The sequence below is a fragment of the Quercus robur genome, chromosome 6, assembly GCF_932294415.1.
Source record: "Quercus robur chromosome 6, dhQueRobu3.1, whole genome shotgun sequence".
Taxonomy (NCBI): domain Eukaryota; kingdom Viridiplantae; phylum Streptophyta; class Magnoliopsida; order Fagales; family Fagaceae; genus Quercus; species Quercus robur.
In genome coordinates this window covers 31,411,770-31,424,665 of record NC_065539.1, presented here as the reverse complement: position 1 = coordinate 31,424,665, position 12,896 = coordinate 31,411,770, and the positions used below count along the sequence as shown (strand labels likewise).

At 34.0% G+C, this 12,896-nt stretch overlaps 1 protein-coding gene across 1 annotated transcript; it reads left to right on the top strand.

The window, feature by feature from the left end:
- Positions 1 to 617: 617 nt before the first annotated feature.
- LOC126688431 (cytochrome b5) lies at positions 618 to 5,061 on the top strand. The gene is made up of 3 exons (XM_050383122.1): positions 618 to 903; positions 4,427 to 4,493; positions 4,607 to 5,061. Exons 1-3 carry the CDS (start codon positions 817 to 819, stop codon positions 4,855 to 4,857), a joined length of 405 nt encoding a protein of 134 aa, XP_050239079.1. The 5' UTR covers positions 618 to 816; the 3' UTR covers positions 4,858 to 5,061.
- The last annotated feature ends 7,835 nt before the right edge of the window (positions 5,062 to 12,896 follow it).

The window sequence follows — 12,896 nt, the reverse complement described above, 5'->3', positions numbered from 1 at the left end:
ACGGTGGTCTTCATCTCTCATCTCACTTTTTCTCTCTAACCCGAACCAAACCCCCCACATATTTCTATGTTTGATATTCTTTTTCTTTGATTTTAGATTTTGTTGTTATTGTGGTGGTTTGAATGGTGGTGTTTTGGTGGTAACAGAGCAATGGGGGCGGTTTTTTTCCTCTTCTCGATCTAGATTTTGGGTGGTTGGTGGTGGGTTGTGCTTTTCCTTGGTGGTGGCGGTGGTTGGACTAAGTGCTGGCCAGGGGTTGACTTGTGTTTCCTTTTTCTGAAAATAGGTTTTTTACATGTAAGACCAAACACAAGAAATAATTTTTCGGTATAATTTTCACAATACAGTCAAACAATCGAACATGTTTTTCTTTTACACTCGGAAATGAATTTACATCGAGCCAAACGCAGCCTTACATCCAAAGTCGTAGTTATAAACTTCAACCAAGTTTATTATAAGTCAAAATTTGTCATTTAATTTTAATCATAGTCATTTTTATTTATTTAGCATTTATTATTAATTTTGAAAATTGATAGATTTATGATTTTCTATGGTTGGCAGTGGATTTTATTACAACAATTCAATTCACCAACCAATTACTACAACAATAGGTGACTGAGAGAGACCAACCAAAGGGCAAAGGGGCAAAGGCGCCACCTAATCTCACCTACCCACACCCATACCCAAATCTAATTCATTGACTCCGGACTCCATACGCTTTCCTAGTTTGGGTTCGGAAGGCCACACTGGTTAGTGATTAACTGATTATACAACAAAAAAACTCATCTCATCTGTTGTCTCTGATTGTATAAGCAAATGGGTGGTGACGGCAAAGTCTTCACTTTGGCTCAAGTCTCTGAGCACAACACCAACAAAGACTGTTGGCTTATTATCAATGGCAAAGTAATCCTCTTTACCCATTAATATATGTTTTATTTTTATATGCCTTCGCTTATCTTCTTCTTGTTTTTGCATGTGGGTATTTGTCAAATTTGCAATTTGGTTTTACTTATTTATTTATTTATGTTAATTTGGTTTCCTTTTAAGATTTGTGTGAGTGTGGGTTCTTTATTTAGATCTGTTCGGTCCTGTTGTTTCAAATGTTGATTGCTTTCGTTATTGTCAATGACTTGATTTCACCAGATCTTTTATTTGCAAAATTTATCTAAGTTTCTAAATGGTTTGTTTGCTACTTGAAACTCAGTAAATTTGTTGGTCATGTTTCAACTCTTGGATGAAGCTGTTCAATTCCTTAGTTACATAGCACGCTCGCTTAGATCAGATTGGTTGAATTTGTGCTTACTGTTGTGAACCGGGAAAAACAAAATACAAATTGATAGTTTTAGTTTAGTCGATTTGAGATGACTAATCTCCAGAATGTTAAGAGAAAGAGAGACTTTTTTGGGTTTAATTTTGCTTAATTCTCATTAATTTTGCATTTAATGAGATAACCTCATTAACAAATCCTAAAACATACAAACTAATCCTATCCTAAAACGTAGGAATCATTTCGAATTCAAACAAATAACAATACTAATCTACTACTACTACTTTTTTCATATAAAGATCTATCCCTAAGCATAAATTTAAATACTTCTAATTCAAATAACAATTTATCCTGCACACCATCTTGGGTCATAAAACTGGAATATTATGAGATTGGTTGAATTGGTGCCTTATACTATCAAGATTTTATGTTAGTGGAATATTTTGGTAGTCAAATGTGCCCCTTTAAATCAATTTTTTCACTTCTCTATGAGGGTCACGACTCAACAGAAATAATAGTTAGGCCCTGTGTAACAGTGTGAGTACAAAAACTAGCTAAAATAAGCACCGGTACTCTATTGTTCTGACTTCGAAAATCCGATATATATTTTTTTTACTGATCTTGATTCTTGACTTGACTGCCTTTGGTCTAACAGTGTAGCCAAATAAAGTGGGTTTTGAAGAGGCAATTTAGGCATGTAGTCTTGGTTTGAGAAGGATAAGCTACCCATCTAAAGTGCATGAGGCCAGTGTTTACAGAGAATAATGCTTTACAGAGTCAGAAAGAATTTGGACTTGGTTTTTAATGGGTTATAATCGTTTACTAATTGAGCTGGACTGGAGGACACAAATAACTTAAACCTCAAATTGTTAGTCATAAATCAGTGTAATTTTGACATTTTTTTCCTAAGGGAGTAAATTTCTTCTTAATGATAAAACAGTGCATTTTAATAAAATGCAAGAAATGGAAAGTGGTATATGTTGACTATCATTTACAAACTTCAGCTTATGCTCACCATAATTTGAGTAACAGGAATTTTGCCCCTTTTCCCACAATTAGGTGCTTTAAGGCCTCAGAGTCTAAGTGAATAAGGAGGTTAAGCATGTACTTTCAGTTTCTCTTTTAGGAAAACTTCTTCTTCTTCATTTTTTTTTTTTTTTTGAAAACGTGGGTGTCCAGAGCTCTTTGAGCACCTGATCTCAAGGAGTGGCCTCAAGATGATGGCTAGAAGTTTTGAAACTAGGACCTCACCTCATGGATCTCATGAGACTTTGGGAATCACTAAACCAATCCCATGGGGTTCTCTTTTAGAAAAACTTGTGTTAGCTACACGTTATCTCCTGCATCACTCTGGTGGCCCCAGCTTCATGACTGCTCTTTTGTGTGCCTCCCTTCTTTCTCTGTTACCTTTGTCTCTGTGGTATCTACTGTGTTCTCTTTCAGTCAGAAATGGATTAAACGGTGAGTGATCTGCTTCTGAATCTCTGCCAAGCATGGGGTGTAAAGCACCATAACTGATGAGTGACCTGGAACCCATTCTAAGTAATTAATTGAGAAAGTCACCATGTTAAAATGATTTTTGGACCATCAGATTTGAAGAATTGCTTCATTTTCTTTTGAAAAGTTTATTCTTTGCATATATTAATGCAACAAATGGTTCAGAATGTTATGATCTTTTTGGTATACCAATTAGGTAGATCTGTTGGGATCTAATTGTCTTGGGTTTAGTTGCATATACCAAGAAGTATGATATAGATTAGGTCACTTGATCTGTTTTTATTTGATTTATGTTATGCTCCTTGATTGTTTTTCAGCTATGTTATGCAAACAAAGGTCTTGGCTAATTTGCTTTGTACATGACCCTATAAACCTCAATCAAGTGCTCATCATACTTGTGCCAAACATATGAAACCTCATTTGTTGCTGCAGATAACACAACCTTAATCTCCATACAACAGTTTTTTGCATTTTCCTTTCTTTTGTCAACGAGTGTGGTTGTCAGGAAAGGGGGGGGGGGGGGGGGGGGGAGATTTTGTAGTGGAAGCATGAACAGTTTTGAAGATTGTCGCTAGTTCTAATTCCTTTATCGTGTGTTTGGATAAGGAAGTTTAATGTGGAATTTGGCCGTATCATAGAATCTTAATTTCTGTTGACAAAGTTTCTTTGTTTGGATTAAGCAGAGGAAGGAAATTCAAAATTCAGGGGGAACTTTTAGCTGGGATTTAAGGGCTTAAAATTCTGCCTATCTAGGTGTAATTTCTAAATTTCCTACAACGACATACTTAGATTTAACACTCAATTAATGATAACTATCAAAAATTTTGGGAAATAAGGAAAAAAAAAATTTCTCACAACATGCCCCATTTCCTAGTTGAGACTCAAGAACCCAACATCATCTCTAATACCCACCAATCAAGAATTGTGATACAACCAAGAAATCGAAGTTTGATGTGAGAATCCCCTAGTTTCGGTGTCTCCTCTGTCTTGCTCAGCTTCTCCGGTGTTGACACTATGCTCGATGATGTGCTGGAGGAGTTGAAAATGACGATGACGATGACCATGGAGGCAGATCTGGCAGCAGCAACTTGGACATCCCAGGGCAAGCTTGAAGCATTTTGGGGGAGAGATGGCAAGTTTGATGGCTGAGTTGACCATGAAGCTCAACGTGGGGCACAGATCTGTTTCTTCTTCTTCCTTCTCTCTCTCCCTTAATTTTTAATGCAGACCACCTATTATAATCAACTTTTCTAGGAGGAGTGAGCTTTCAGATTAATAATATAAGTCAGATATCAAAAGCTCAGTCGAGCTTCCCCAGATTTTTTATTTTTTATTTATAAGCAGATAACAGAAGTGGTGAAGGTGAAGGTGAAGGTGAAGGTAGGATTTTAAATTTTAAGAGTACAGCCAAACAAGAAATTTGATAAATGATGAGATTTTAAATAATGTGGATGTAAAATTATGTTATATTTAATAATTCTTCATCCAAAAACGCGGATATTGAACATGGGAATCTGTAAAAGTATACTTTATGAAACTTTTGGATGCTTCGGGCCATATTTGGAAACTCATGCCCCCAAAACAGATGAAATTTAACCCCTTAATTTAGTTGCTCAACTTCAGATCATTTACTTCTTTGATGTCTTACTTTCCTGGTAATAGGTATATGATGTGACAAAATTCTTGGAAGATCATCCTGGTGGTGATGAGGTTTTGCTGTCAGCAACAGGTAGAACTTCAGATGACGTCCTTTTATTCAAGCAGGCTCTCTACTTGATTTTTTTTTTTTTTTTGTTTATTATTTTTTAAAAATTTGATGGCACCCTGATGTAACTTTTTCAGGGAAGGATGCAACTGATGATTTTGAGGATGTGGGTCATAGTGATAGTGCCAGAGAAATGATGAACGAGTACTATGTTGGAGAGATTGATTCTTCAACCATCCCCAAGAAGACTACATACAAGCCTCCAAAGCAGCCTCATTACAACCAGGACAAGACATCCGAGTTCATCATTAAACTCCTCCAATTCCTTGTTCCCCTTGCAATCTTGGGTTTGGCTGTTGGTGTCCGCTTTTACACCAAATCAGCCTAAAGCTGGATTGTGGTAACATAATTTGTACTTAGATTGCCTTGAAATTAAAGAACGCGAATTTGTCATCTGGTTATGTTGTTGTTGCAATGGAACCTGTGCTTCTCCTGTCATCCTTTCCTCCAAACTGTAATCTTCTGCCACTCATTTGTTTGGATATTTGTGATCTATAATTGATATATAGTGAGCGTTTGGATTGCAAGGAAAGTTGCGTTTTCTGCGTTAAAGTTTTGCCTTTTTATTTATTTATTTATTTTTTTTATTTTTTGCACGTGAACAGTAAATCCTCACATGGGTTTACTGTTCACGTACTGTTTACATACTGTTCATATACTGCTCACGTATTAAAAATATTAAAAATGGGTCCCACGATACTATTCACACATTTAAAAATTATTTTGCTACAGTACTTTCAGTTTTCAGTTTCAGCAACAATAAGCTCAATCCAAACGGACCCATAATATACAGTTTAGCTTGAAAAATACTCTCCTTGAAATTTGGTCCACGTTTTCATCACTTAAATTTAAAAAGTGATTCTTAAAATGTACCGATATTGTTATGCCATTTAAAGTTGTGTATGTGCTAGATGTGTTTTGTCATGTTAACAAGTTGATGTTAGGTTGGGATAATCTTAAAAATTAGGGTTCTTCCAAAGTATCTCTGGGTTATAGTTTCCACTTTAATCAGAATCGATTATTTCAAATATTTTAATAGTAGCCTTTTATTTTTATTCATGAAGGAATGATTGAGATCAAAACACTTCAAATGCGTAGTTATGGCCACAATGAGTACCATACCCTTGAAAAACAAAGTTATCATAGAATATTCTTGGTGAGTTATAGATATCCAGTGAGTCTTGAAGTCAAGATCTCTTCTTTCTTTTGTTTCTCTGGTTAAGAATGAAAGAGCACAGAAAATATGACCAATCAATGGCGCAGAGTTCATTTTGCCACAAACATGATGGTCTCAAATGAGTAATTTTTAGGTACTCTTCATCACAGATCTCTCTCATTCATAGTGAGTAGGGTCTACTCATTAAATTCATGGTAAGACTTACCACAAATGTGAGAGGAAGGAACACAATTCCTTCATATTTCAGGAATGCCTTAGAATTTTGTCTCAAACTGTTCAAATCTTCAAGTTTCATTTGGAGACTATTACTTTATCCAATTGTTCCATTTAATGGGTTTTACATGTGCTTTTTGTCTTAACTTTATTTCAAATAATATAAATTTTAGCCTTTTAAAAATAAGTTTGTTTTTAGCTTTTTGCTTCACATTATGCATATAAGCTACCGAAATTAAGCAATTTTCAAATAGACATGCAATGTAGTTTGCGCTAATGTGTTTGTCTCAAACTTTTTTCTGTCTTTTTTGGAGTCCTCTTTTTTTCAAATTGAAATTGTGTAAATGTTTATTCTCTCTCTATCTCAAATTATTACCAAAGAAAAGATGTCGGTCTTTATATATAAAAAAAGAGGTGGTGTCTCAGGAATCCCATGAACGTTAAGAGTGCTTGATTAAATTTGGGAGTTTTGGATTTGTGTCATACCTTAGACCATTGAGCTCAACACCCAAGTACCCCGGTGGGAATAATGCCAATCAGTTCTTGTGCTATTCTTACAAACCTGTGTTTCATCAGTGACCTTATTTTTATTTTTCGGTTAAATCACAGTATTACATATGTATTTGATTTCTCAAATACAAATAAGATTTTTTTTAGAAACAACTTTTTTTTGGGAATAGAAATTTTGGCCAAACAATACGGCCTAGATCCAAGTGCATGCCTCGCTTGTCATTCAATGCCCGCAAGGCCGCAACAAAAACCGACTATGCTTTAGTTTTAGTTTCAACATTTCTCTTGTGGAGACTAAAATGGCAGTTTTAAATCTCTCTCTCCCTCTCTTTCATTGTTTAGGCATCATTAGAAGATAACATGTGGGCTTCTTAGCCATCTCGAAAATTCTCTGAAGATCACTTGTATCCTGTGAACCCTCAGCCACTTTTACAACACATTTCAACTTGATATTAAATACTTTGACTTACACATCTCTTTGCCCTAACTTTTTTCTTACTCATCTGTTGCACGATTCTTCTCCTTAATTTATCAATAGTTAAGTTTCAAAGCAATTTTCAAGGCCCATATTGGCAAATCACAACCTAAAATCTAGGGCTAAGCACTTTCCGGGTCGGGTCGGTTTCATACTCAACCCGAAAACCAACCCAACGTAATGGGCCTGAACTCACTCAAACCCAAAACCTGAACATTTAGTTTGGGTTGAGTCTTGGGCGGGTCTGTCTCTCTTTTTTCTTTTTCCTTTTTTCCTTTTTAAATAATTTTTAGGGTGTAATTCATTATTTCTCCCTTGAATGTAGTTGACAAAGTATATTTCTTTCCTTAGCCATTTTAGGAATTTGAATCTTAAAAACCATTATGGAAAATATAGGGTTTTAATGAGTTGTTTGAAAAATGATATTGAATTTGCATTAGGAAATTAAATTATCTCCTTAATTTAATTTCCTTCAAATGAGCAATCAAATTTCAAATTCAAAGTCCCTCAATAGGAAGAATTCTGATTATATCGTTTTGTTAGCTTCCTAATCTAGCACATTTCATTTAAACTTTGCCAAAGAGTCAAACTTATCAACAAAAAAAGAAAAAAGAAAAAAAGTAATCGAATTAATTTTAGAAACAAATTAATCAAAAAGGCAAAAAAGCAATTGAATTAATCAATCTCCTCTCAAGGTATAACAATGGGAGAGGGGAAGGAAAAGAGACTACAAAAGAATTCTCAATCAAAGATGAGTAGCTCTCTCTCTAAAAGGTGGGTGTGTTGTAGAAACCTTTATAGGGTTTTTCTCTGAATAGCATCCTTACAATTTTGTGGGTAATGATGAGAATGCAAAATGTCATATTTTTCTCTCTTAATGTTTAGTCTTTTATATTTATTTGGTGCCTAAATGTACTCATTATTTTTATATTTTGATTTATGATGCAAATGGAGGCATTAAGTGCAAAACGTAGCTAATTGGGTGATTTTGGACAGCTTTGACATCGCTTCGTAATCTGGGCATAACTCTCTCATCCGAGCTCCGATTGAGATGATTCAAGATGCTATGGAATGCCAAGACAAAGCTCTACAACGTTCATAGTTTTGAGAGATATGGGCTGCATCAAGGTCGAAATCGGGCTTGAAGTTGCTACACTTGCACTGTTGACGTTCTGGAATGTTCCTTTGCCTACAATTCTAATACGCAGATTTGATGCGGTTTATTTTTGGAAGCTTCCAGATTTGATGCACGAAAATTCCAGTTGGAAAACACCACTTTCCTAGTTATATTAGGACTTTGTTTTATTTTTAATATTTTTCCTTAATTAGTCAGATTTGGATATTATTATTTAGAATATTTTTAGGAGATTTTGTAGGCTTGGGAAATGGGGAATTAACGTGTAAAAGGGGGAGGAGAAATCAGAATTGGACACACATGCCTCTCTCTCCCCTCTTCTTTGATTTTCTCCTTTGAGTTTTCATCATGGCCCTACGTGGCTAAAACTTTTATACTTGGTCGAAAGAAACTGAAGCCTCAGAATCAATAAAATTGTGAGATCTAATTTGTTTTTATTGTTCAATTTATGCTTTGAATATCAAATGTTCTTCTGTGCTTATTTTCGTGATTGTCTCGTTTAATTATTAGGAGGCCTACTAGTTTATTATTCGTTGCAATCTACTGCTAGGTTAGATATCAAATCCTTAATTGTTTGATCTCTCTAACTTGTGAAGCAACCAAGATTTAATGATTTGCTACGTCAGAAATTATTAGATCTTAGGAAGAACGCTCGACTAAATTAAATACAATCACTTGTGCTTGTGTTGTTTAGTTTCATCAATCTCTCTAATTCTTAACGCTGCTACTAAATTAAACCTTTAACGCTTGTCTTGAGTTGTTTAGTAGTTAGGGTTAATTAGATCGCTTGTTTTCCAATTAACTGCGACTAAGGAGAGATAGGAAAATAGTTCCAACGGTGAATATTCAAAGTGTGAATTGATATATACTTGCATCGATGATCAGTTGTAAAATTCCGATGGTGGATGTTGACTTAGACCAAGGTTTGTTCTTTTGATTGATTTCGATACTTTAATTTGAATTGTTCCTTAGTTGTTTTTTTTTCTTCTTAAAATTGTTTTCATTATACTCAACCCTCCCCCCTCCTTGTTCACGTAGTATAAAACTAGGCTAGATACTCTCTATGGGAACGATCCTTACTCACACTACCATATATATTTTTAGGAGTATAGGTTTTATTTTTGGTTGCCTGCAATAGCACACCAGGTAATGAGGGTATATAGAGTATGAGTGAAGGGTATAAGAGTCACACTTAAAATTCTAGCTATCAGTGCATTTCACGGGTCATCTTGTGAGTTGGTCAAGTCGCGAGATGAGTTGCGAAACTCATTGACTCTTTAGCTTCCGGCATGTGCTCCTCATGTGACCTTTGCGGGTTGCACCATTCGTGAACCAAGTCGTGAGATCAACTTCTTGAGCAATCTCCACCAACTTAATACTAAACCCATTACAAATAAATCCCACAAAATACAAGAAAATAAATTAATGCAATTACAACACTTTTTATCATGGAATAAAGCCAACATAAATGTTATGTGAAAAACCATATCTTAAATAGTTGTTCTTGAATATATCCCTACTGAGCATTAGAATGCTGACATCTTTACCAAATCTCTTGACAAAAGTAGATTTGAGTCTCCTTGTCAAGTGATTGGTGTTATCACATGCCCCTAGGTTTTTCTAAACCTTATGGTCCTTGTGCCATATCTCTTACTTGTTTGGATCAAAATGTTTTTGCTTAGGATTTTATTTTTCTGCATTTCATTCCTGCATTTCATTCTAGGGTTGATTAGGATGTTTTTAAGTTTTTATATATATATATATATATATATATATATATATATATATTAAATAATTGTATTAGACACCACTAAGTGTGTAATTAAGGTTGGCCAATAAAATTTACAGTTCATGATTGTGTACCTTGTTTAGCTTTGATGAGCTATTCTCTGTACTTTGCTAGTTTGTGCTATGTTGGGTGAGTTGTTTATAGTTTTTAAACAAACGATCTTGATTCTAATGTCACATATTTTGATCGTAAGGACTAGAAAATCTTAGGAGAAAGGCATAAATAATCATCTCACCACTGTTACTTGCCAATCATGAACACCTGTGTGTAAATTATAAAAGCCGTGCTCGGTAAGGTGTAGCACTTGCACAACAAGATTAAACGAGGTGTTATTCTCAAAAGAATAAAAATGTGCAACAAAGGTATTTTATTTTCTATCTCCTATATGCCTATGCATGATTTTTTTTATTGTGCTTAAAAGAAAAAAATAAAAACAAAACAAAAAAAAAAGAAAAAAAAAAAGCTTTTACATGATTGCAAGTGTTTTTTCTAGGAGATGTGAGAATATATAATGTACCTCTTTAGGTAATAGTCACTTTCAAACCAACATGATTGATGATGTAGAAAATTTTTTTGATTACTATCTACATGTCACCTATTTTGTGCTTTGTACACTTACTAGTTGCACACACTACATGCAAATCTATGTTAAACTCAGTACATATTGATAGTGTGTTAACTAATATGGTCATCTAAAATCACTCATTGTGTGATGTTTAATACTTTTTCTTTGGGTTGGGTAAAAATTTGAAGAGAAAATTTCCAAAAACTTGAGTGGAATATGTTTTTGAAAACTTCTGAAATCGTTTGTATGCATTTCATGTCATGAAAACTGGTTTTTAGTTGTTTTTTTGGCAAAAATTTCCAAGTTTTTCAAAATTCCATTTTTTCGGGTTTTTGATTGATCAAACTTGTTTCTCGACCGATCGAAAAAATTAAATTTTTTTGGCCAAAACTCTTTGCCTCCCTCAATTCCTGTTCAATTCCAACTCGATCAGTTGAAATCTATTTAACTGTCCCTTCGATCACTACTCAATTCCTCTTGACCAATTGAAATTCAAATTTTTCGAATTTTTAAGGGTTTGACAGTTCAGTTTTGTCCTTTTTCACCTATTCTCTTCGATTGCTCTCGATCCCTCTTCTTAAAACAAAAATTTTTTTGGTCCTTTTCTGAGTCAAAAGCTTCAAGGTTTTCTTCTACACTCTAGGTATGACTCTTTTACCTCTTCTTTTTTATTATTTTACAAACATTTCATGCATAATCATTCAAATTTCAAAATTTTTTGAAATGTGTAGATTTTGGGGTTTCTGATATTTTTGAGTGTTTTTGATTCATAATGATTAATGTTTTTGTGTATGCATGTTGTTCACATGATTTCTTATGCTTTGATTTCAAAATTTTCATGATTTGTGAAAATTTTCAAAATTAGGATTCATATGTTCTTGAGGAAATTGGGGTTTTTATTCAATTGGGTATAATTGCCAAAAATTGATCATTGTTATTGATTGATTGATTGTTTATAGCTTGTTTTACACTTGTTGTGATAATCAATTTGTCAATTTGTGTGTTGTTGAAAAATTGGGGGTTTTGTTCATCAAAAATTAGGAATTTTTCATAAAACTTTAGTTTTATGGTCAATTTTCAAAATTGTAAAAAAAAAAAAAAAAAAAAAAAAAAAAAAAAAATTGAACAATTAAATGCATTAGCTCATGCATCATTGGAGCCTATGAATCATGCATCATATAGATTTTGAAGATTGCTTATACATTGTGCTTAATCTCTCTCTAATGCAGTTTGCCCTTGGTTTTGTGTTTCCTCTCTCTTCAAATCTTAGCCATGGCTCCTAAGAATGCCAGGAAGTTTAAAACCAAAGTGAAAATTCAAGGGAAGGAAATTGGTTAATTTATATTGTGTTTCCAAATAGAATTGGGTCAATCATTGTTTGGATTTTAAATTTGCATCCTAAAAAATCAATTTGGAAAATGTAGAGACTTTAATGAGGTGACTAAAGATAAGATATTTACATTGAAATTAAGCTCTATCATTAACCTTTTAAGGTTTAGTTCAAATTTGAAAGGAAAATAAAACATGGACAGTATAAAATATGTTTAGGTCTTAAATGAGAAGATTTGGTCAAGGTTTTAATTTGGAAAAGGAATTAAGTAGGTGTAGGCTCAACGGGGGAAGTAGGCCTTGGCTGAGTGGACCATGGTGGAGAAAAGAAAAGGATTCGCCACCTAGTTTAGGTCTAGGAACCATATATATAGCATCCTTACGTGGAAGGACTGATCTTACTACCAGAGTATGGGTTCGGAGTTTATGTATAGGGATAGGAAGGTGTTAGGGACCCAAATCCACCTAACTGGTGGGTCGGTTTCCACTCATTGTGTCTTACGTCTTAATCTCATTAAAGGCATGTTCAATATAGCATCCTAAACTCACAACTCATTGCCCTAGTGTTGGCCTAAACCTTATGATTTTAAATTTATTTAAGTTTTATTTTGGAATTCCTACAAAAAAAAACCATAGGTTGTGTTTGGATGGCAATATTTGGATTTGGATATTAAATCAATGGATTTAATTAAAATGCCATGATTTGAAATCCATTGATTTTAAAATTCCTTATCTAGGTCTTTTTAACTTTATCTTACGGCAAGCTAAATAAGGGAAGTTAGGAGATTATTTTTCAACTCATTTAAGATTGCTACCAAACATAGGAAAATGAGATATTATTATAGAAAAATGCTTTTTGAAAAATGACTCATTTTCTAGAAAACATCATTGCTGAAACGAATAGTGTTAAACCTTCTACATGAGGTAATGAAAAAACCATTGATAACCCAATTGACAGGATGATGACTAAAAATATGTCATCATAGCCAACTAAAAACATGTCTTGCCAACTATTGACAACTAAAATGTTCTATCATTACATTGGGTTGTACTAACACACATTTGACTATGTTTTTGTCACACGCAGTGGCTCCCTTATTTCTTTATCACATTTGATGGTTTTATTGTCACATTAGATAGTATCAACATCACATTTGACCGTACTTTTGTCATA

Excerpts from the sequence above, each read along its gene's own strand:
- LOC126688431 (XM_050383122.1), top strand. The coding sequence starts at position 817 with ATGGGTGGTGACGGCAAAGTCTTCACTTTGGCTCAAGTCTCTGAGCAC. Across the intron at positions 904-4,426 it reads GGCTTATTATCAATGGCAAA|GTATATGATGTGACAAAATT; the intron begins GTAATCCTCTTT and ends TCCTGGTAATAG. Across the intron at positions 4,494-4,606 it reads GGTTTTGCTGTCAGCAACAG|GGAAGGATGCAACTGATGAT; the intron begins GTAGAACTTCAG and ends TAACTTTTTCAG.